We start from the raw sequence: 24,794 nt of genomic DNA, 5'->3' as shown, positions 1-24,794 counted from the left end.
GGCTCATTGAGGAGGCCTATGTCCGATCGATCTCAAGGATCGGTCATAGCTTTTAGCAAGCATGGTGAAAGTGGCATCCAAGCCTCTGATGCATGTGACCAAGTCATCCCCCATGTTCTCAGCTAGATCAGAGGCAAATGTAATAATGGATCTCTGTTAATAAGATGGTCGAAGGCCTTTAGGAGGTTGGGGTTTAAATGGACTAGATAACTCAACAATTGGTGGGCTGCTGCTTCGACGGATCCTTGGGGCACGTGTTAGGCCCATAGATGTGTTTTGCGACGCAAAGGCTTGTTTGTTCTAGGTGGCTCACAAGGTCTTGGAGATGGATTGGTAGTAGACAACTCAGAGGCATGTATGCCACCCATGGGCTTAGACAACCAAATCTTGTTGTGGCCTTTGTAGTAGCCTTGAGCATGCAAGAGGTCTTTGGGCAACCATTGTCTTGGCTGTTCGTCTACTTTGGTAGTGTCAGCTTTGTCTCCTCGGCCTAGGGCGTGATGTTCTATGGTTACGCGTTCGTAGAGTTTGATTTCTAGGAGGCTGCAAGTGTCGTTTGGGCACCCATTTGAGCTACTATGTGGCCTTTGTAGTAGCCTTGAGCATGCAAGAGGTCTTTGGGCAACCATTGTCTTGGCCGTTCGTCTACTTTGGTAGTGTCAGCTTTCTCTCCTCGGCCTAGGGCGTGATGTTCTATGGTTACGCGTTCGTAGAGTTTGATTTCTAGGAGGCTGCAAGTGTCGTTTGGGCACCCATTTGAGCTACTACTGTATGGGCTTGCATGTGTTTTCTTCGGGTTGCGGTTGGTCGATCTTGGTAGGGTGGGACAAGTCACGACCCCCTCCCCCCCCCCCCACCTTTGCACTAGGTCTAAAAGTTATAGTCAACATTGCAATGTGTGTGCTTTTTGAAGGCACGTCCTAGCAGCGATTCCTTACCAGCAGCCTTCGAGTTAGGCAATACATAGAACATCATAGGCAGGCTTTCAGTATCGATTAGAGACCACTACTTTACATTTTGCTAGCAGTGCGTAGGCCTGTACCCCAAATGGGTTGAGCTTCACATTAGAGGGTTGCTGTTGGGGATGACCAATGAGAGTCCAATGCTCTTGTGGTAAGGATGTTGAAGTCAACTCCATCATCATCGAGCACATCAAAGGTGTTTGTTTTTTTAGCAGTGTATGTGATTCGCAAGTAAGCAGGTTCCATTGCTGCCTTGTTTGTATCCTTAATTTTTGTGATAGTTGAAAACTCTTACATTAACAAGTATTTGTAGCATTGGCAGCTCACGCAATGGATGGTTTGGAGGGTAGTACTTCTTAAGGGGACTGCCATTAAAGAAGCCTATGCCTTATCCCTCTAAGGTCTCAAGCTCTACGTTGTCGGTTCGACTAATGTTGTAGACTTTGAGAGACTCTAATCCTCTTAATTTCATATTTTGCTTATGACCCTTCACTGAGTATAGTAGCACTAGGTTGCCTTACTCGAAGTCACGTTGTTTGACATGCTTGTCAAACCAATTCTTGTATCTTACATTCTCATCACAAATTAGCACGGTCTATTTTCCAAGTAGTATGGCTAGTGAAGGGGATGCAATGGCAGTGGGCAAGGAGAAGAGGAAGATGCGGGAGAGAAGAGTACACACAATGTAGGTGCTGTCAAGAATGATATGATAGCCTTATTGCACTATCATATTATATATGAATAAAGAATATGGGCGATCATTGTACACAGGCAGACCCAAGGGCCTTTTACCCCAACAACCTCCCACTAAAATGCCAATGCGCAAGGGAGTGAAAAAACAAAGAAAAAAGAAACGAGACAAGGTGAGGAATCATGACATCTCACCCAATGCCCAATCGGAAAGCGAACTGTACAATAAGTGAGAAACTGCACGAAAGAATAGCAAGTATCCCCGAGTTCATGACATCCAGGAGACAAGCAATCCCGCAATCCATACAACAAAGCAATCCAAGAATGTTTCTCATGAAGCAGGCACAACCCATGAGTCCAAGGCTGTTATGCATAAGCATCAAAACAAAGGGAACCTGCTCATAAAGATAATCATCTACAAGTATATCAGTGGGGTGGAAGTATGCTGCAAAGGCTCATGAAACCTCAACGGACGAGAGGACATAAAGGCAACAACCAAGGATGCAAAAGCTCCCACATGAAAAAGAGTCATAGCCAACCACATGGCATAACCAACCACAATACGGTAAAGCATAAGACATATGTCATAAGAGCATACGGTATTCAGCCATGAAATCAACACATAACCATAATGGCAAACATGACTCTACAGTACATCAGACCACATAGTAGGATCCAAGTCAATGCAAAACCGGTAAGTGGCATAAGATCCTGCAATGGTCAACCTCCAACAACATCATCCATACAATGTGGCTTTGTAAGGTATACAATAGTACACCATGTGCATAGACAGGTAAGCATACATAGCATCTACTCTCTAACATGGATGGGCAACAGTAGCCCAACTAGCATAGAAGCTAGACAACAAAGGAGCAAGAAAACCATAACTGTAGTCCAAGCATTGGAAAGTCCACTAATCAATCCAAAAGAACCCACAAAGATCGAAGAATCGCTGAGCAATCATAGCTCAATCAACCAACTACTAAAGAGTAGAGCAATCACTGCTCATACATATAGAAGCATCCACCAAACATCCAAGGTTGTAATGGAAAAAGCCAAATCAATGTCCAACTGCTCCACAAAAGTCCTCAAATGCAAGTCTTGTCAAGCCCAAACATCTGTCATACTCCAATCAACCCAAAAGCATCCACCAAGACATAAACCCACATGGGTAGCCTAGGTATACGCAGTCATAAGTGGAATGCCAGCTGGAAATAAAAAATGACATTGAACCATAAAATTGAGCTCTACTTCTTACTCAAAAGCATTCTGGGAGAAAAAAGAACCATGTGGCATCATCCAAATACATTAGTACATAACCCCAAATAGGTGGGAGCATCCCGTGCCCAATAGGTATAACCCAACTGTAGCATAAATAGCTTCAGCCCTGAAGTTTTTAGTAGTAAATAGTGGCTCAATCCAATCTCAAAAACATAGGCAAACCATAGACATACTTTCCCATATGTATAGACACCAACCAAGAATAATCGGGCATCAAATGATCATGTAATATAAGTATAAAATGTAATGATAGGGGGCTGCCCTCTCTTGGGCTACCTGTGGACTGTGTAAAACAGTCAATGGCTGAGCAAATTTAGCCCCAAAAGTATCTCACATCATAGGCATACATTACCTGATATGTAGGCACATTCTGGGCAAAATTGGGTATCAAATGATATGGGTAAATAAGCATCGGCATGAAATGTTAATTGCTACCCTGTTCTGGACAGATCCTGGGACTGTTCAAACAGTCCATGGCTGAGCTAAATCAGCTCCAAGCTCAATGCCAACCATAAATATCAGTGCCCAAACCCAAAGCCAAGTGTCAAGAGGCTTTGACAAGCCATAACCAAGTGCCAGATAAAGTAAATGAGCTGGGGGCTACTGTGAATGTTTGGGACAGGCTGAAATCAGGCCTGTTGTTGTTTATACAGCCAAGAGGAGCTCAAAATCAAAGCCCCAAGTCATGTGTAAGTGCCCAAGCTCAATACCAACTGCCGGGGGGTCTCAATTGTTGAAAAACAAGGATCTAAAACATGGCTTGAGGCGGAAGCTATGGAGGTTGGAAGAGAAAGAGTGAGTTCATGAAGACACTAACATGGCTGACTGTTACACAAGTGAATTAGGTTCCAAGACGGAAGCTTGGACTCATAAACACAATCTTGTGTATAGACTGACAATGACACAGAGACTTTACTAAAGGACAAAAGTACTATGACATTTTATTAGAAAAGAGAGCAAGAACAATGCTTTATAGGAAATTGGATGGTAGCACTTCTCCTACTGTGCTTATGGGATTCTAGTCCTGAGCCCTCACTGCTCCTTCCAAAGAGACTGAAGTAGATGTGATTGCAAACATCTCAACACCCCTCCTCAATCACAACCAGAAGTAGAAAGCGTATAGAGGCTTTAGTGAAAGCAACACCAGCAAAGTGTGGACACACCATAGACATGGCAAAACACCACAGGCTGTCGAAAAAAAGGCTAAGTGTGGATACCACAAACATGGTGGACATCCAAAGGCTATAATAGGGACCTTACAAAGTATACAGAGGCTATAGTACAAGGCTACATGAGGAGTTTACATGTTTATGTCCGAAGCATTAGCGCTATGCAGTACAAGGCTAAAAAATTCTATCCAAATAGAAGGACTAATGAGGTTTGTCCTTCTCCTTGTGGTCTTCTACTTCTTCTTCTTCCTTTGCTCCATGGTCTTCTTCTTCTTTAACTGCAGCAAGATAAGCCTTCTAGAACCTTTTTTTGGCAAGGCAGAACTTCTCGGTGTGTCCGGTCCTTTTGCAAAAATCACAGAAAAGCTGTTCTTTCTTGCCTTCGTACCTGTTGCCAACATATAATGCTTGTTCATCTCTAGAGGTGCTTGGTTCTTCCTTAGTTTTTAGCTTATTTTCCTCCTCTCACAGTGATGCCTAGATATCAACAAGCTTAGGGTTTGGCATATTGATTAGAGTTGTTGACACATTATTATATTCAAGAGACAAAATTTTTAAGCAGAACACCAATGCAAACATCTTCTTCCATTTTAATGTTGATTCTTGCAAGCTAAGTTAGAAGTCTTCCATGTAATTTAGATGTGTGGCAAGTGATGTGTCGGACTGCATTTCAAGCCTGAAAATTTCAATCAGGAGACCATACTTTGATGACTTAGACTGTGCGCCAAACAAAGTGTCAAGTCTCTTCCATGTATCCTGTGAAGTATCACAATTATCCACATGGTGGATATAGCTGTCATCTAGCTCCAGTTTTATAATGACCTGAGCCTTATCATCATTCTTTTGCTAAGTGACTACAAGGTCCGCATCAAGAGGCTTCTTCTCTTTGCCACTGGTGATGGCCCAAAGACCCTTCTTCATTAAGATGAGCTTGATGCGAGTCTGCCAAGTGTGAAACCCGACCCCTTTGAAGCGAACTGTCATAGAGTCCTTGCCCATGTTGGAGTTGGAAAACCAGCAGCAAATCAACTCCAAATTCTCAGATTTTATCAGTGGAAGAGCATATTACAGTGTGTCAAGAGACACAAGTAATTATAGTGTGAAAACACACTATGTAAAGACTATGTCTGAGTTTATGTCGAACTTGAATCTTCTTAGTTCGAGATCGTCAATCCTTCTTCGATCTTTCCAGGTCCTAACCCTCCTTAATTTGATGCTAGGACAATACTTCAGAGTGGCAATGGGTTGCTCCAAGTGGCAGGAGAGAGAAAATGATGAAATTTCTGAGCTTAGGTGAAAATGGCTATGGAGTCACAGTTAGGGTTTCTAACAGTGGCTTGGTTTTTTTGACATTGCAAACCTATACTTAATGATTTTTTAAACTTTTTTTATGAAAATGAAGCTGACCTGATGCTCTATCAAAAGCCCTATGCTCACAAGATACATTGCACAACGCAGGAGACAATTCATCAGTACGAACAGCACGCAGGCGCAAACAAGGCAGCAATGGACAATCCACGCAATGCTGGAGTTAGGGAGGCTCAATGTCATACTGTGATGTACCAAGGAGGAGCACCCTAAAGTGATGAAGAGATCCTCAAAAGAAATCATGAGCTGAAATGGCCTCTACAGTGAGATCCAGGGACTCCAAGCAGGGTATGTCCTATAGGTCACAGTTGCAAGCTATGGCAGTGACTGAGAATTTTGACAATGCTGAGTCTATGGTTGCCTGATGCCAGTGATTGAGCTAACAAGAAGCTTTGGAAGTAGAAGAACACTTTTCTAGAAGGAAGCTCCAAGAGATTTGACCTGTGGAGTGAGATATAAGAGCTTCAAGCTGGCAAGGTATAGTTGGCTATGGTTGCCATGGAAGCTCAAGTGAAGATAGAGTTAAGAGATGGAGTCACGGGCTGGCTTGCTGACCAGAGTTGAAAAGGAACTAAAGTAGGTGTGATTGCAAACATCTCAACATCAATAGACTATAAACAAGTGCCACATGGGTGAGGAGCTATTCTAGATCTCTGTCATGCTAGAAAAAGCGTCTATAAACATGGCGTGATTGCGCCAGCTGTAGATATGGGGCTCGGGGGTTGCTACAAAGATTGCATGTGGTGGTTCGTTGGGGGGGGGGGTGTTGGTGTGTGTGTTTTCCCCAAGGGGTCAAAGAAGGCCACCAATCAAGCCAAAGGTGGAGGGGAAGCTTCAAGCTTCACGAGCAAGCTCAACAATGGCTGCCCTCTTCAAAACCTTGTTGTCCATGAAAATGGCGGAAGTGAAGATCTCATATCTCGTGTGGGAAAGGTCGAGAAGAGGCCAGGAAGCGCTCGCGAAGGACCCGCTCTAATACCAGTTGAAGGGGATGCAATGGTAATGGAGAAGGAGAAGAGGAAGATGCGGGAGAGAAGAGCACACACAATGTAGCTGCTGTCAAGAATGATATGACACCTTATTACACTATCATATTATATATGAATAAAGAATATGGGCGGTCACTGTACACTAGCAAGCCCAAGGGCCTTTTACCCCAACAACTAGGTGTATGGCTAAGGGCATGATAATCTCCTTGGTAAATGGCAATGCATAGCATCATGGCCAAATCTATAGCAGTTGTTGGCACAAGGTCAAGATCTAGAATCCATGCACTCAGCCAAGAGGTGGTCCCCTCCACAATACATGCACATTGCACGTGAGGTCGAGTAGGTCTTCTAATTATCTCTTGGAGCTTGATCAACTCTAGCTTTATATCCGCCAACTCCTAGCTAGAGTCATGGCTAGAGTCAACACTCTTTCCTTTCTTTTGGTTACTCTAGCTAGATCTCTTGCTAACGGTTAAAGCTCTCTCTAAGGTTCTAGAGACTGAACTATCTCGACTTGTGGCCCTCAAGCCTCTTTCTTTGAGCAGGTTATCCACATGTATGGCTTCTTCGAAAACCCTAGCTAGCACATCCCTTTTTTGCAAGTTCCAGTTGCTCACCAAAGCCTTGTAAAGCTCTTTGCTCCTAATTCCACTTACAAAGACTCGGATTCTCTTAAAGAGACTCCACACATAGGTGACATAATCTCGAATATCCTCATCTTTTTTACTGGCGTTCATCAGTCGAACAATAAGGTTATCCGAGTAATCTACCTCAGAGAATATCCTGATGAAGAGACTCTTGCGATCGTTGAAGTTGTTGTGTTCGACATTGTGTAGACCGGTGTACCACATCCGTCCTTTATCCCCAAGACATAGACCAAAAGCTTGCACATGTTGAGTAGGGTCTGTGTCAGGCCATTTGCCTCGCATACTTGCTTCAACTGCTCTACGAAGCTATATGGGTCGTTATCGAGCTGATACTTGTCGAGTTGCTTGGCAACTACGGATATCTTCATTTGGCTCTTCGAATTCGGAGTGATCCCTAGTCCCGTTAGCAACGAAGTTGCTAGGGCCGCTCTGCTCTGCTCGACAGTTGTGTTATCCAAGAGTTGCTTTGTAAGAAGCTCACTCAACGAGCGTAAGGTCGGCTTCTAGCACTCTCTCCCTCTCTCCACTGGGTCTTGGCTTATTTCGGTTAGAAAAGCAAAGATGCACTAGACCTCTCACATTTCTATTTCTTGTCTTAGTCTTTGCTCTCGTTGTTCCTAATTGTAAGCAGCTATGCCTTACAACGCTTTCCTAGTCAATTTTCGCTCTTCCTCAAGGTCAACTATGATGTCCTCAGCTAGCCGACCGTGATGCTCCATCTTGATTTGCAAGTCATATCGATTGATCATCTGCTAGATATCAACTAGGAAATATCCTACATTAAGCTCATCATTTTTGTGATTGGTGCTAGTGCCAGACATGTCGGCTATTTCCTGAGCCACTAAGGTGTCAATTAGATTAATCAAATCAAGCAATGTCAAGTCCTTAATGGTGTTGTTCCTCTTCTTCTCCAAGCAGTTTGGCTCCTCGAGTCTCCTGCCTCCTCGAAGCCTAGGGTCTTCTCCTAATGGTGGGTTCGTTCAATTTACATTATCTTATATGAGCTCCTTGTTATTCCAAATAGTCCTCTAATTAAAGCAACTACCTTGTGAGTAGTCCTCTTCACTGTGCACCATGTGCAAGCAATATTTCGACTTTCCATGTGTATTTCAAGTTATTAAATAATGTGAAGTGAAAATGTAGCCAATTCAATAAAATTCTCACTCCTCTTCATTCGGCCTAGTAAGGCTCTGATGCACAGATTGTGGCCGCTCTCTTGGTCTGTTTAGGGTCTCTATTGGGCACGGTTAGTGGTTTACAATCGCTCCTGGATTGCCAAGTGCCAAATCTTTGGAAAAATCTGCTCTTTCTTCTATCCACTTGCCTAGAAGTGCACTGGGGCTCTGCTTATCATAGAGATTACAGATTTTCTCCCAAAGATCCCATGCAAACTGCCCATTTGTGACAATATTATAATAAACTTACTTGTTGAGGGACATGATAATCATGGACTTGCAAAGCTCATCTAAGTAATCCCGTGCATCTTAATCTTGACCTTTCAAACTTAATGCTTTTGCATTTGATCCACCTAATCTAAGGGTTTTGTGCCACAACCTACCAAATTTGGATCTTCTCATAGCCATAGTTGCTGCCATCCAACTTTTCAATGTTGAAGATGGCATTGACATTTGAATGACCAGCCATGCTACTACAGGAAAAAGAGGCACAGTACAGATCAAACAAGCTATTGTAATGCTTGCAAAATAGCCCCAAAATCACTGCCAAAACATATTGAAAACAAGAGGTAATGACTAAATAATGAGCTATCCACAAACTATGACCAAAATACCATCAAATGGAGGGGAATGCTCTCATAAATAATGCAACAATCTGCACTTACAACATGTTGAAAACGAGGTATATCAGTAAGAAATCAATGCCAAACAAGGGCAATCACTAATACAAAACAATCTGCAGCACACGAGCAAAAGTTGAAGTAGCTCAAGCTCAACTACAAATAAAATCCAAAGCTCAATGTAACATCCAAGTGTCAAGTAAGTAGCTCCCACACTCGAACAAAAGTTAGATGCCAGATGAGAAAACAAAGCTCAAATCCTCATGTGAGTGACATCCAAGCATCCAAGATACATCAAGTACATAGTCGGGAGCATAAGACCCAATAAAAGTTTCAAGCCCGTAAGGTCATAGACCTCTGAAGCATCCAATGAAATAACTCACAACAAATGTCAAATGTTCTAAGCTCAAATCAAAGCTCAAATGCGTTCAATAGCATAACCAAACATAGAGCTTCAATGTCATGCACCAATACATTCGATCAAATTCCCGAATAGCATGAAAGAGCATTAGGCATAGACTGTCCTTGTTAAAAGCTTGCTGTCCACTAAATGTACAGTAGTCAAATGATAGTCAAGTCTTAGAAAATTTGAGCTCAATCAAAGCCCAAAAGCATTTCGAGAGCATGGCCAAGCATGTGGCATTAACCATAGATATCAATGTATCATCCCAAGTAGCCGGTAAGCATCAACAAGCAATATGCATATGCTTTCACTAATAAAATAGCCTTCAGCCCTGCTTATTACAGCAGTAAAAACGATAGTAAAACTAAGCCAAATATGGGCTCAAATCAATCCAAAAGCATTCCAATATATTCATCAAACATTCCCTAAGTGTCCAGCATCAAATGAGCATCCCGGGAGCATCACATAAGCCAAGAGCATAACATTTCCCAAACAAGTAGCATTCAGTCCTGTTATGACAACAGTGATATCCGTGAGAAAATTGAGCTTAAAGAGTGCTCAAATAAGTCCAATAGCATCTCAAGCCAATGACATACGATCCTCCAAGTATCCGGCAACAAAACATAGATATAAGGGCATCCCGGGAAGCATATACAAGTTCCAAACATTGAAGATATGGCTGTCCCTGTTTTATGATAGCATGCTGCCCTGTTTGCACAGTTAAATTGCTAAAGCTCAATGACTCAAAACCAACGCTCAATGTTAATGGTCAATGCCAGGAGGAGTGGTAAACAATGCCAAATCCTTTGTCCAATGCCGAGGAGTGGTTGAGCAATCACAAGTGCTTGAAAATGGCCACAACTAAAACAACGTTTTGGTATTTCCAGCCTTGATTACTGAGCTAAATACTCCCTGAAATAAGCTCAATGTAGGTTCAAGAATGCCTTGAGATAGCCCCAATAGGTCCTGAGAAGTCCTAGAGCAATGAGAGCTCAATATGAATCTCCAGAGGTGGAGCTATGGCTGCCAATGATGAAACCCTGCTCTAGGTAACTCAAATGAGAGTTGAAGCAATGCCAAATTGAGCTTGAGCTCATGGAAAAGAAGGCTCTAATACCAGTTGAAGGGAAAAGCCCAAGTGGAAATACGAGCAAGCAAAAGCAAAAGAGGTGTGAGCTATGGTGGATGGAGCAAGAGAGCAAGAGAGAGAGACTCAAGATGTGAGAACTCCAATAGTCACAATGTGTGACCGGCCTTCCCTTTATTCAAATGTCACTAAAAGAATAAAGAATATAGTGATGGACACCTGCCATCTGCACTGGGCAAGTGCGGGTATTGTCAGTGTAGTAATACACGAGCGGCTAGGCATAGGCGCCTTTACCCCCAACACTTACATTGACATTATCTTAAATAGAGTTCGAGTATTTATGTTTTTCCTTTTACTTTCTCTACCCTATTCTAATTAAAACAAAGGATCATCTCTTTATCTACTTATCGTATGTTAATTTATCATTAATATATTTGAAGTTTCATATCTAATTTCTATTTGAATTATGATTTAACTAACGTATGTGACAATTTTCTCTTACTACAATACCCCATGAACCCAACTAGTTTTTCAAGATGTCATTTTGTAAAATACTAAATTTGCATTCTCAAAATAATAATTCCTTACTCTTATTCACAATTCTCTACTTTACAATGATTTTATTATTCTAACACATTATCTGATAAAATATAATAGTTTAAGACACTCTAATAAATACACTTTCTCTTGTCATTAAAGAACTTTATTTTTTCTTTTCTCAAACATAATTTAACTATAATTTTATTAGTGTACAATAAAAATAAGACAAATGATAATTATTTGAAGCATACATGGTGGCATGTGTTTCATTGAGGGGGTTGATGATGGTCCCATTATATTGAAAGGGTCTTGCAACATTCAAGGGTCCCACAATGTTTCAAGATCCCACCACATTAGCTCTTTTTCAAGGAGGCATGGCGAAATGGAGGAGTGGAGAAGTGAAGAGATACAAATAAGAGAAAAGGGTCTTTATAATACATCTCGTTGATGGTGAGTTGACTTCACCTTGGAACTTTTCTTTAGTGCTCCACATGCACTCTCTCACTCTCTTTTTGCTCATATCATTCTATTGCTTGCTTGTACTCTTAGTGATCATAGTAGCCTTTCAACTTGTCTACCTTATGCTCTTCTTCTCCTATGGGGAGTTATTTATACTAGTAGAGAGCAGGAAAAGAGATCCTTGATGCTCATCGGCATTTGGTAGTTCATAGGGGGCAAAGCAAGGTAGTAATTACACAATGCTTGGGAGGAAGGGATATTTTCACCATTAATAGTCAAGGCAAGGTGCCATAATGAGAGAAGGGAGTATATTATGATGACAAGGAGAGAGAGAAGTAATAGACTCTCTAAATTTGGCATTCTACACATGAGAAGGGTGGGCTAAAATTCACATAGGTAGGGGGATTCCCAATGCCATAATTCCAACAAGAGGAGGATTTCATTTATAGGGGAGAAGGGGTGGGGAAAATGTCTTTTTTTTGGGGGGGATCGTGGAGACTGGGAAAAAGAGGAAAGTGTGTTGATTCAAGAGAGGAGGTAATTATTAAAACTTTTAACTAGTAAATAAATAATTAATACCTTAGGGGATAGGTATCCTAGCAGCCATAAACAATTGCTCCCCTTCCCCCATTTACCTTTATTAAGTCTTTTTAAGGCTAGGGATTTTTAAGCCTTGTCATTGATCTCGCCCCTCCCCCCCTTCTTTTTCTATTTTCCATTATGCCTATTTTTATTTGTATGCATGGTTATTTTCTTCTCAACTCGTCAATTGATTTTGGATTTGGGTGGGGCTTCATGCATTTTAAAGAAATTGCTGAATTATTTGGTAAATTTTATGAAAAAACTTTCCACTAAATTTAGAAAAAAGAACCAGTACATTATATTCCCTTTCCCTTAGAGAAATCAATATGTCCTTATCCCAAGAGAAACTTTGGGTGGTCTCTCCAGTGTTAAGAAATGGAAAATGATGCATGCTCCAACAAGAGATCTCCAAAATCCCATATGCACAATGATGAGAGTGGAACAATCCAACTACTATAAAGCATTGTACTTGATTATCACTTTCAAAGTGAGTAATGAAATATCACGATGCTTTGTACTTTCAGTTAGTGTCATTGTTAGTGTTCGTCTCTCAAACAAGATTTTGTTTATGAGTCCAAGCTTCTATCTTAGAACCTAATTCACTTGTGTAACAGTCATTGTTCGTATCACTATGAATCTCGTCTTCATCTTCTAACCTCCATAACTACCATGCTCTAGATCTGTGATCTCCAACATGGTATCAGAGCTCAGTCGAGCATCGCTCAACCCTCCTCTCACTCCTCTCAGCTCTGCTCAACCTCAGGTCAGCTCAATTTCAATACATGACTTCAGTTCTCACTTGAATCTCACACTCACTGTTTGGCAGCCATAGCTAGACTAGACCTACAGCACTTCAATCCTTCATAACTCTCTCCATAGGCCATATCTCCACTCAATTTATTCTAGGGAGTTGCTCTACAATTCACAGCACTTCATCCCATCACAAAAATTGAGTCGATTGATGCACGGAGCAACAACATTGCATGATTTCGTCGTGGCTGTAATTCTGCGCCAGATTTCTGTCGTACGACTTGATTTATCTCTGTGCGCCACGATTCACCTTGTGCATATAGGGCTTTTGAAGGCCTATACATAAGCTATCTACCACGTAAATATTGTAGCAAATGATCCACTGTAGCTCCTGCTACAAGCAAAGAACCAGATTTGCAAGAAATCCTAAAACAGAGACTCCATAGCGTTGAACTTCAAGCTCAAAAATCTCTTCAATTTCTCATCCTTCTCAATCAACTGAAGTTCCTGTCATTCAGATTTGATCAATTCCAGCATGTGCAACTTCAAGAAGAAGATCTGGAGCAACTTACCTGAATTCAAGCAATCCACGTGAAGATCAAGAAGACCACCTGAAATCAGGCAACATCAAGCTTGAAATCAAGCTAGCATCTCTTGATACTAACCTAGTGCTTCTTGGCACCTGTGTTTCTTAACACATCCAAGAACAATTCATTTGCTGGCTTTTTGCAATGACAAACATGAAGTTTTTTAATGTGGAACGCACATTTGATTAAATCTCTTGTAAGCTTCAATCTTATTGTAAAAGGATAGACACTACTAGAGTACACTCGTGGTAAGACCTCCTTCAAAATGTCTGAACTTGAGCAAATAGCCAAGTTCAATGAAGAAGGTTTTCATGCTTGGAAGGAGAAGACCATGTACCACCTTATGCAAAAGGACTCGTGGGATCTGTTTGAGGATGATGCAAAACAATATCACAAAGCTATCTAGCCAGTCGGATCGCAATTCCGAGTCTGTTTCCGCCCTCCAAACAGGCCGAAACCACTTGTTTTGCAGTGTGAACATGGAGGTTTTGTGCTAGATAATTTATAAATGAAATGAAACTCAAATGAAACTTTGAAAAAAGATGCAAAATTCATGTCGAGCAAGTGGAGGGGTGTTTTTTTATTTGCGCCCCAAAATTTGGGGATTTTTGTGTCTTTTCATACCACAGTAATCATGAGAGATGATGATGGATCTCTGATCTATGGAAGAAGAGCAAGGTTTTGGTCATAATCTTATGAAATATGATGTAAGGAATGAAGTTCTGAAAATCTAGTCTTTCTCTCTGCTCTCTCCTCTCTCTCCTTGATGTTCGTTCGTATAGATCAATTCGTGAGAGAAGGAGGTGGGGTTTGATGAAGGATGTTGATCAAATGAGGATGTTCGAGTGGTAGATTGGGCAAAGTGAAAAGTTTTAAAAATGGATTTTTACGTCTAAAAATTTTTTTAAAAATGCTTTATGGGCGTGAATGTATAACAAGGCTAGAGCATGAGGGATAAGCCTCAATTCACCCTTGTTTCTACGTTAGAGTATGGTTTTTACTGCTTTTTATATGAAAAAACTACACAAAAATGAACCCTACACCTATCCAACGAGTGCAAAACCGAAACGGTAGGGCAGAATAGGGGTTTTGGTGCTGATTAGTTATTGAAAATATATGAAATTCTGATTTGTTCATTTGTGCATACCATATAGGACGTTTATAAATTAAGTTAAAAGGGGATTAAGCTCTAACGTGTCCGGATCTTGACACATTTTAGTAGTCCAACAGGAGTCGATTTAAAGATGTTGCCTAGCACTCCCACGTGAAGTCACACGATTTGTCGTTTAGCGACTCCGGAGTCTACTCCGCAATGAAACATATCGACCAACCCTGTTAGGATCAACCTGAATCTCACTAGGTTTCTAATGGTTAAGTCATTCCATAGCCTTCTAACGTCAATCTTCAAACGAATCTTCAGATGATCTCCTTTGCGCATATCATTTAAACCGAAGCGGACTCATATCGCACTTAGTTCAAAAAGAATGGAAAACGAGAGGGATGTGTCACTCAACCTCTCTACCCATAAGGCATAGTCCCATTCCAATCCCTTGAAGCGGCATGAATCAGGGTTCTAACCTAACAACTTCTAAGGGTTGAACGTTATTGGTTTAGCCAACTTTCAAGAGTAGACTGTGAAGTCAATGTGCTCTTGGGCATGCTTTTAACATGCATTAGGTTATCACTTGACTTGTGCAAACTATGATCACCTTCATCGCTTGCATTGAAGTTAGTGTCCTTGAGAGTATCCTTCAAGCCTTCACACGTGCGTTTTTTAGGCCCGCCGCCCTCATCCCCAACCTTATCTACCATGCTTGAATCTCTGTTTATACCAATAAACTTGACATTTTCTACATACCAACATTCTTCTTGTATTGGGTTTCTTCATTGTCATAATCTTCATCTTCAATTATGAATTTAAAGGGACCAAATATAAACTCATCTTGTGTAATCTCTTGTTATATTGCACTATACGTGGAATCAGCCATAACTCGGACGTAACCCAAAATTTTATGTTAGTCGTGTTTGCACAGTCCCTGTGTATTCTTTGCAAACCTATGTTTCCTCACAAAAAAACTAAAAGCCATTCCATCCTTCACTACGCACACGTCCCATAGTCTATACAATAGCATCAAGTTTTTTTCTACTCTACATGTAGCAGTTTTTGCAATAATTGTTTGTTTATGATCAAAGGTTTTCTCCTTCTCATTATCCAACATGCTTACCACTAGGTTTGCAATTGAAAAGCAAGTCCTCCAAAGTGAGAAAATTATTGTGAACAACAACTACCAACACTATGTGTCTTAACCATTGGAATTTAGAAAAAGGCTTAATGAAATCATTCCATCTATATACTGTGCAATAGCCTGGACCCCACACCAAACTCTTGATCCTCACATAAAATCTACATTAAATGAAATTAAAAAACAAAAACATGATCTTTTTAAGTCAAATTTAAAAAGGAGTTAATTTTCAAGGTAGCAAGTTGACAAACTGACCCGCAAATTCCAAAATTTAGTTTTATTGGCTTGCAGTAAGTTCCAATAATTCAAAATAACATGATCTTTAATAAACAAGAACCCCTCTGCTTTTTGGATAACGCTCAAAGATCTAAGAAAGTCGTCTGCAAAAGAAAAAGTGATGGTTAATAAACAAAACTCCAATGTGCATTAAAAAGTAGAATCATCCATCCAATTAGCTATTTGATATTGGTTTTGTGACAACATCTAGAGGAAATGTTTGGGATATATAGATCATGTATTTCGATTGATATTATTGAACAGTGCTTGAAGCACTTTTGTTTCCAGGTCTCATCGTTTCCACAAGACTTGAAGATGTATTGGCACGCTATAATAATGGCAAGAGTATGGCTAATGGTTTTTTTCCTCATCTATAATATCATCCAAGCATGCTTGCATGGCTCATGGGTCAACAACTCTATGGTAATAAAGTCATTCTCCTCTAATTGTCCTATATTCAACATCATCAAAGCAAGTTTCTCTCACTCCACTCTTTGGCGATTCGTAAAAGAAATTAGTGTCAAAAAACTGGCCCGCTTTAGACATCCATTCCTATTTTGAGTTTCAGTTGCTTTCAGTTGCTAACACATAGCATGTCTTTGAAGGCATCCTAGTATATTTCAAAAGCATTTACAGTGCAACATAATAGAACCTACTACTTTCAAAGCTTTAGTTGTGAAAAACTCTACTAATACAAGATGGACTAAAGAAGCCCAATAAGAAGGCATCCCCTCGAACAATAGCTTCACTTCTCAATAATTATGTCATTCATAAACCTATGAACTAAAAATCCTCCCAAGACATCAAGGCGAGATTTTGTTTATGGATTAGACCTTCACAAACAAATGATATGAACTGTAAACACAAGCTATTTAAATGTCCTGATAACTTTCAGCATGTATATCCACATTGAGGTAAAAGAGTATTTCTTTCACTCACTTGTATGCTTGCCATTCTTCAACTGCTTCAACTTCAAAAGCTGGATCACTTTGTTCGGAAAGTAAAACCACAGTTTTGAAAATTCTGCCATAAAGCATTCTCCATCCAAGTGCTGTCTTTATTAACTGGCCACTCACAGAACATGATTAAGACAACATCCCCATAAAACTTTCTCCATCTGAGCAAATTTCCAACTTCAAAGCCTACTGTTGAAGCTTCAACCACACCAAGGTGCGTGGAGGGGAGTGCCAGAGGCACAAACTCCCAACGTACTGACGGATCTGTCAGAGGTTTCCTCCTGTCAATTTCAAGAGTGAACATTCTTGGTTGGGTATACCCCACTGAAACAAGATCCTGAAGCCAAGCCACAGTATAATCCACATCTTGAGCTGTCCAAAACCTGCTTGAGCCATAGAATAGCTTAGATCAACAACTCGTTTAAAGAAGGTTGCCTTCTTTGATCTCCAAGAGACCAAAAAGCCAGCCAGCGTGTCAACACTGTCATGTAATTCCTTCTCATCTTCAAAGAAATGAGGCTTCAAGGTATCTTGCCAGTCAATCAATGGTGGATATAGTGTCATATAACCCCCAATCTCCCATAAGAGTCTTTGCGCCCAATATCCCCTCATTATGTCTGAAACTCGAGGGTTTACTGATACAGGAAGCATGAACGCCCAGAAAGCCTGAGAATGGAACAATGTATTGAGATGATTAATGGGAGCCATCGTACCTTGTGGAAGTGCAACAGGAAGGGCATGTGTATCAAACTTGATATCAAACAACTCAGATTCTGATTTTCGAGTATTATAAAAAACAGCATCAACGTCAGGGAACCCATTGGCTAATCCTTGCTGAATAAACTGTTTTCCACTTGGCACATGTCCATAACGAATCTCTGCATTTATGTTGCTTACATATTCCAGAGGGAAGCCCCAGGCCACACAGATCTCTGGCCAAAGTGAATGTAAGGGTTGACAATTGTTCTGTTATGAAACGACAAATACTGTAATAAATTATTGCTCCTGTTATTAGATAGCTCCAAGCCAAAGTGGTTGCTCAGATCCCCCCCTATTACAGATGCATTCTCATCTACATCATATATAACCTTTTCACCATGCTGGTTTGCAAATAAATATCCAACACCCTTCCTCACATATGAAACATATGGAAGGTGGGCAAGGATCCTATAACCAAGAGCTGCTTGCTGCTCAACTGACAAGAAAATGACTCCTCTCACTTCCCAATCACTTGGGTGTGTCTATATCTCCAACGGCAACAACTTGCCATCCCTGCATTTTCACCATAGCCTGAACTTGCTCCGTGAATGAGTCAGAGGCTATAAAAACAGAAATCAAAATAACCAGTGAAAGATCTAACACCTGCTGGTTTAAAACACCAGGGAAGCACTCCTTCTCAACCAGGCCATCTTCAATTCTCCTGACAGCAGCACATGCAGACTCAATCTCTGCCAGGACGACTGCTCGAGCCTCTTCCACCATTCTCTTAGCATCATCAGATGCCTGAAAAATACATGGACATGAAATATTTCTCAAAAACTGCAGTAAAAGCCCAAATTTGAAATAACCAGCACTGTGATTTCAGCCTCCCAACAAACCTATTCAAGTTTAATAGCAACGTGATGTAAAACATGCTGAAAAGCCAGAAAAAGATGTCTGATTTTTTCAACAGAGATGATTGGTTAAAAGCAATTTATAAGGAGAGGCATGTTCATTTAAGGCAGAAGACAAAACAATGTCTTCACTTGTGGAATAAAAGCCAAAAATTAACATATTCAACCCTAAACCAAAATATCTATTGCTTCTCTTTGCACTATTACATAGAGGTAATGCCAGAATAATAAGCAAAGAAAGCAGAGTTTTGGCTTCCTTCTAGCATGATTGACAGAAACAGTATCCGGTTTGCTATAATTGGAGATGTAACATACTTGTTTAAAAAGGGCAGGTAGATTTCTAACTTCCAATTTCTCTTGAGCCAGCTCTGCCTCCCTTTGGCCCATTTGCCCCGATAAGGCTTCCACCTACAAATGTGCACATTGCACAACTATGTCAATCAGGTTGCTGCAAGTCAAAACATTATTGAGCACTTCTGAAGCATAGCATCCCAAGAAAATAGGATTCTATACATGTAAACAAGGGGATTGACAAGTACTTCATGCAGTTGTGAATTAACTGTGAAAAGATTAATCTTTGGATGTGGCATAAAGGTTTGAAAGCAGGACTCAGAGTTTGATTATTTGTGTCCCTTGCAGTATCATGTTACACAATCACATTGATCATGGAGCATATGCACTCACAGCAGTTAGAACTTCTTCTGCATCATCTTTGTTACGCCCTGCAACTCGACCCTGCAATGCCTCAATAACATCACGAAGCCTCTGAAGGAGAGCTTGCTGGCCTAATGAAGTTGCCTCGCTGATCCGCACCTGGAGAAAGGACATCCAAAAATTTTGTCGCATGTAAGAGACAACAATAATGCACCTCTGATAGATGTTTACACAAATTTCCAGGGCTCGTCCTATAAATTCCCAGGGTGAACTCTCGCAACATATGAAGCTAATAAGCAGTATAGTTGCCATACACCGTCAGACAGCTTAGCTACAGCAACCTGTGCAGCAGCCTGCCCTCTTTCGAATTTGCTGGCAAGGTTACGGACGGAGAACTCCCTCTGCTGCTCCAGAAGTTGGACCGCTTCCTTGGTGGCGAGGTCGTGGTGGGCGGACGAAGGGTTCCTCATCGCCCATGGTGTCGCTGTGGAGCCCAACTTTGCCATAGCTTGGGAATCGATTGAGGACAAAGGAGACATCGGCCGCGACGCCTTGGGTGCAGCTGCGGTCCATTGTGCTTCCTGTGTCGTTGTCGCTCTTGTTGTGTTTGCTGTTGTATTCTATCAAAAAATAAACCAGTACTTGTACTTGGGTTGTTTTGAGGGGATGGATGGCACGGTTGGGAGGTCTGAGAAGGGTCTGGAAGCTGCACAGGGAACTTGGGCCAGCATGACAGGGCTTGATGGGAGTGGGCGAAAAAGATTGGTAGGTAGGAGCCAGGCATGGCGATCAGAGAAACAGCCCGATATTGGCTCGCAAGCAAGCAAGCCAGAAGTAAGAGCTGGTATAGACGAAGACATTCTACGCTCTCTAGCAGAGCTTAAGGAAGGGCGACAGAGACAAGAGAACGCGCGCGCGCCTCTGAGTGTGCTTGCCTTGGGAGTAGGAGTTCGTAACTTCGTAGAGAAATGTCTGTTTTTTTCCTAATTTATTTAATTCTTTTTTTTGTTCTTCTGACGAGAAAAGAGGGAAAAAAAGTGAATCTTTTTGTCCCCACACGTCAGTCATGGACCCCACATTCTGAATTGAATCTCAGGCCCCGGCCATTCACAAACGACCCACCCGGGCTCAAATGTCTCAGATTGTGAACGGCCCAAATATATACCTATTGGTCCCCTTGTATGCTATTGGGCGTACCCATTTTTGGCCTATGGCCTCGCTCTTCAAGAATCTACTATTGGGCACACCCACTTTTTGACTATGGCCTCCCTCTTAAAGCATTTGCTCTAAGGCTGGGTTCAAACAAGCGGCAGCAGAGATATATCAAAGCGGCATGCTTTTGATGTGGCATCCCCCAAATGACTGAGACTTCACTCCTCTTTCTGCTGGACCCACCCTCTTCCTACTAACCCCTCCCCTTAGAAAGAGCCTTGGCACTAAGAAAAAACCTCTCTTTACCTTTGTTGTAGCACACTGTGCCTCCAACTTCGCTATTCGCACGAAGGAGTCGAAAGGTTTGTCATGGTTTGCAGTGCTGCTGCCTGCGTCTGAGCCCAACCTAAAAGTAGATTTTAGTTTGTGTGAGTCTAACACACACAAACTGGGTGATGGGTGCTGGATGCCTACACTTAAGGCTCCCTTTGATGAAAGTAAAAGGTACGTTTCCAAAATGACCAAAGTGACTCCATCTTCATCACGGTTGTGTTGAAGCCATAACCTTTATGTTGCTCTAATAACCACAACACATCTACACTATGATAAATTCATTACCGATGCTTTCCAATTTCAAGCATGCATCAAGTATTAAGAGTTGCTTGTTTTGTGGATTCAATTTAATTGCATAGCTAGTGACTCTTTAAATAGATTGTACTTTTAATTAATTCAACAAGGGTTGAGGTTGTGTGTATGTGTGTCCTAGATGTATAACAAATGTCATTTGAGTACAAGGTAGTGGTTTTAAGTTTTGCTATGATTTTGTTTTTAAAAGAACACGTGTCTATGTATATTGTTGGGAGACTCAATGCATAGGGGTAATCATGTCTTAACAATGTGCAAGTAGCCCTTAACTTTGTGATAATTCTTCCTCAAGTTTTCTAATGTTCCAACATCCCTTCCCTTACACACTGGAAATAGCCTTGGATGTGCAAGGGAAATAGCATTGGATACATAGAAAAATACGATAATTGAAGGCAAAAAGCAATCGATGTAAGGCAAGAGTTTCATTGGGTTAGTTGAGTATCTAGAGAACAACCATGGTTAAACTATGTAGAGGGAGGCATGTTAAAGCATAGGATGAGGGATTCACTCATTATGCACGATGGAAGTAAGAGCTTGGGGAAATCTATGGAAAGGATTGGGAATTCCTCAAATTTTTTGTAAAGTTGCTCTACACCTTTTGCAAACTCGAGTTATGTGGTTGAATCAAGTAATGGGTTTGTTGAAGACATTTCTTATTCTTTTCATACTTTATTAAACATTACATCCATGATTTCAATGTACTCCCTTAGAATTTATTTGGTTGCCAAAGCCATGTACATTGGTGTTGCTTTTCCTCTTTAGAATGCCACTTTTTTTTTGTTTTAAAAGAGAGAATTTTGCATGATTGCTCGCTATGCCTAGGTGTCCCATAAGGATCATGTGTCTGTGTGCGTGAGAGAGAGAGAGAGAGAGAGAGAGTTCACGAAGATGAAGAGAAGAAGAAGAAAAGCATTAACTGTAGCACATACAGTGTTATTAAATTGTAACACATGTAGTGTTTTTCTCAACTTGCCACATAAGTTTGGATGTCATCTCATGCTTCAGGGATCAGCTTCGTGTACTTCTGTTAAAAGATAAGAAAGATGCTTACCTAAAGTTAGATTAGAGCCATGCCACACCTAGGTCAATTAACCTAGGTGTGATTGATGTGGTTCAAGTTATGCAGGTGTGACTCCATGACTTTAACTCCAACCCGAAATCAATAGAACTTATCTCGATCCATGAAGTTGGACTAAAAATGGAGAGACTGGCATTTGCTTGGGCAACTTCATTGCCACATAGCTATAGATGGCGAGGAAAATTAATGGGGGCCAACCCCTAATATGGGCGGGTATGGGCCTAATATATAGACTTTTGTACTATTTGAGAAAAGCCCACACCCTTGCACTAATGTGATTCCATAAGTATCCCATAATGAATCCCCTAAGGACTCTGTAAGATCATGACTTGAAAACGTGAATTTAGTATCCTGAAAAACAAAAGTACTATGTTTACTTATTCATGCTCATCATACCCTTTTGTAAAATAATCCAGGTCAGTTTTGTAAATTAACAATACCCTTTTATACAAATCATGTATATGAAATAGAAAAACCCCTTATGTGAATAAATTTATACATCTTAAAATATTTCCTTATGTGAATGTATATATGTAAGCTTATCTTTTTTTATATTCCCCTTTTTTGAACTCATGTGATACACATTTTTGTACACAGTGACAACCCTGAGGATGACCCTGGCAATGAAGCATGACGTGTGGACTAAAATCATGGAAATACATGTTTGTTGCACCACACAATGATGATTAATAAATCATAAATTGTTTAAGCACGATGGCATTCACAATTGCATTGTGCACATCACATAGTAACTCCTAGATGCATTGCAATTGGTTTCCAATATACATGACCCACACTGAGTTGTAAGGCACCTAAGCTCTAAGTTTAGGTGCTTGGGTTCTTTGGAAAATTGTCAAGTGAGGAAATTTCTATCTCCTAATTCGTTTAAAACAAGAGTGGAGCTTTTTGCGTTTGTATTATTTGTATTAGCAGGGCATTGAGGGGCCAATCCCCTCGGTGTAGGAGAGTTGTAGTGGGGCCACGGCATTTAGCGGGGGGTATCTCCTTTTGTTTGTAATTACATTGGTGTACTACACCAAGATGTGTGGAATCTCCCTCTGAGGAGTAGGGAAGGGCAATCGTTGGACTATGTTCCACTATAAATGCAATATCTACATTATCAATTAGGGTAGTGTGTTCCTTGGATGCTCCTAGCCGCAAGGTTGTGTGGGGTTGTCTTGTGAGTGTTAGAGGTTCGGCTAGTGCCTAGAGAGCTAGTGCCATGCCCGTTCCCAATAGGTGGTACATTTGCCGGAAGCCACTAATAAGTGACGGTTTCCTTATCTTGGTCAATTGGGACCTATTCACTAATAACTGATCCTTCGGGTTAATTGGATTCAAGGATAACTTTCGCTTGTGCTTCAACTTCGTGTTGAGTTACCTCAGTAGTGGCCACTTCCTTGCATTGGGGAGCTCTCTAAGCATAACCTCGCTCAGCATCTCAATGTCTCTTGGGAGCCATGGAAGAAGCTTGATGGATTTGAGCAACACTTTCTCATAGGTGTGGAGAGAGAGAGAGAGAGAGAGAGAGAGAGAGAGAGAGAGAGAGAGAGAGAGAGACTCTGCTAATTGCCACAGAGCTTCATCGCATCAACAACAGAGAGACTTCTGCACGGGTCATTGCTGTCTTTGACATGACACTCACCCTTGTTTATTTTTAAGCATAGACCTTGGAATCTTGGCCTTGCCATACTTGGCAACAGGCTATGAAGGCTTTGTTGGCGTCATTGGCTGCGCGTGAGAAGCTCCCACTAGCTTGTAGGAAAATATTCCTGGGAGGTCACCCATCCCAGCAGTGTCATCACCCAAGTGCACTTAATTGCTAAGTGACTCCACTAGGCTAGTTCTTTTAGTTATTCTATACTACAAACATAGTTTTAATAAGCTTGTCATGGGAGGGTTTCCTAAGTCTTTCTTCCATGAACTGGCATATAATACCTCATTTAATAATAACAATTATCTTCATGTTTAGAGCCAATTTTAAAAATGTGTAATTTTGTTTTCAATATAAATCAAATTTTGGAATGTATATGCACATTGTTTATTAAAATAAACTAAGTAATGGGAACATTACACACTTTATGTTTGCAAAGATGGGGATAACCTCTTGATTCTCATTCTTTATGTGGATGACATGCTCTTAACTGGACCTCGAGAGACACATATTTCAGCCTTAAAAGCTGAATTGTAGCATGCATTTGATGCGAGAGATCTTGATCACTTGCGCTACTATCTGATATTGGAGATTTGTGTCAATTAAAAGGTAGGTTAAAGTTTCTATTCTTCAGAGTGATAAACTTTAGGGGAGAGTATAAAGTAAGGCTATCCATAATCTAATTTATAATTAAATTGATTAGAGGCCTTAGACTTGGAAATTTTATCGTAGTTAAGGATTGCATTTAAACAAGGCAAAACAAAATGAAATTTTTCATTAGGGTAGGAGACTATCTCCAAGTATGCTAATAAGATTGAGATCCCGGTTTTCTTTCCTATGGTTGGAGATTCGGTTGTTAGAGGGCAACAACCAATTCACATACCATCGTCTCTAAGGCTTCCATGCAATATCATGAAAATGTAAGTTGAAAATGTAAGGTTAATGATCATTTATATTAAAAATGTCAATTTCTTTATCTACTCCTTTTGAATATATGTCCATTTCTTGACAATTTTGTTCAACAAATTGCAACTTTGTGACTTTGAATGCAACTTGGGACAAGATGAAGCCAATATGAAGGAGAAAAATGCAAGCCCAGATAGGATAAAGCCAATAGGTGGAGAGAGAGAGAGAGAGAGAGAGAGAGAGAGAGAGAGAGAGGGTTGTTCTCAAGGTTAGGTAGTTAAGAAAATATATTATAAGATTAAACAAAT

General features: G+C 40.8%; 2 protein-coding genes across 6 annotated transcripts in view; both read right to left on the bottom strand.

Moving 5' to 3' along the window:
• LOC148038007 (uncharacterized) overlaps positions 1-17,031 on the bottom strand; it is a 43,454-nt gene extending 26,423 nt beyond the window's left edge. For all 3 annotated transcript variants that reach the window (XM_087667868.1, XM_087667864.1, XM_087667862.1), the window contains exons 1-2: positions 16,768-17,031; positions 15,808-15,932 (exon numbers count right to left, since the gene is read on the bottom strand). In XM_087667868.1, coding sequence (XP_087523994.1) covers positions 15,808-15,932; positions 16,768-16,858 — 216 coding nt within the window. In that variant the 5' untranslated portion in view covers positions 16,859-17,031. The remainder of the gene's footprint in view (positions 1-15,807; positions 15,933-16,767) is intronic.
• An 837-nt stretch (positions 17,032-17,868) lies between these two features.
• LOC148038006 (stomatal closure-related actin-binding protein 1-like) lies at positions 17,869-19,994 on the bottom strand. 3 transcript variants are annotated; one of them, XM_087667853.1, is made up of 5 exons: positions 19,366-19,994; positions 19,082-19,210; positions 18,713-18,805; positions 18,147-18,287; positions 17,869-18,074 (listed from the first exon to the last, which is right to left on the bottom strand). In XM_087667853.1, exons 1-5 carry the CDS (start codon positions 19,588-19,590, stop codon positions 18,012-18,014), a joined length of 651 nt encoding a protein of 216 aa, XP_087523979.1. In that variant the 5' UTR covers positions 19,591-19,994; the 3' UTR covers positions 17,869-18,011. The 3 variants fall into 3 exon arrangements, with proteins under 3 accessions (XP_087523979.1, XP_087523982.1, XP_087523986.1); XM_087667856.1 differs by having other exon boundaries at positions 17,869-18,056; XM_087667860.1 differs by having other exon boundaries at positions 19,393-19,994.
• Between the last annotated feature and the right edge of the window lie 4,800 nt (positions 19,995-24,794).

This window comes from Lygodium microphyllum, chromosome 3 (genome assembly GCF_053477565.2).
Source record: "Lygodium microphyllum isolate KBCC chromosome 3, Lygodium_microphyllum_v1.1.10, whole genome shotgun sequence".
Classification (NCBI taxonomy): domain Eukaryota; kingdom Viridiplantae; phylum Streptophyta; class Polypodiopsida; order Schizaeales; family Lygodiaceae; genus Lygodium; species Lygodium microphyllum.
The sequence above is the reverse complement of the archived record's forward strand: the minus strand, read 5'-3'. Positions and strand labels throughout refer to the sequence as shown.

Coding starts and splice junctions, on each gene's coding strand:
- LOC148038006 (XM_087667853.1), bottom strand. CDS start 19,590: ATGTCTCCTTTGTCCTCAATCGATTCCCAAGCTATGGCAAAGTTGGGC. Junction 18,806..19,081: donor CAGAAGAAGTTCTAACTGCT/GTGAGTGCATAT, acceptor GCACATTTGTAG/GTGGAAGCCTTATCGGGGCA. Junction 18,075..18,146: donor CTGGTGTTTTAAACCAGCAG/GTGTTAGATCTT, acceptor GAGCAAGTTCAG/GCTATGGTGAAAATGCAGGG.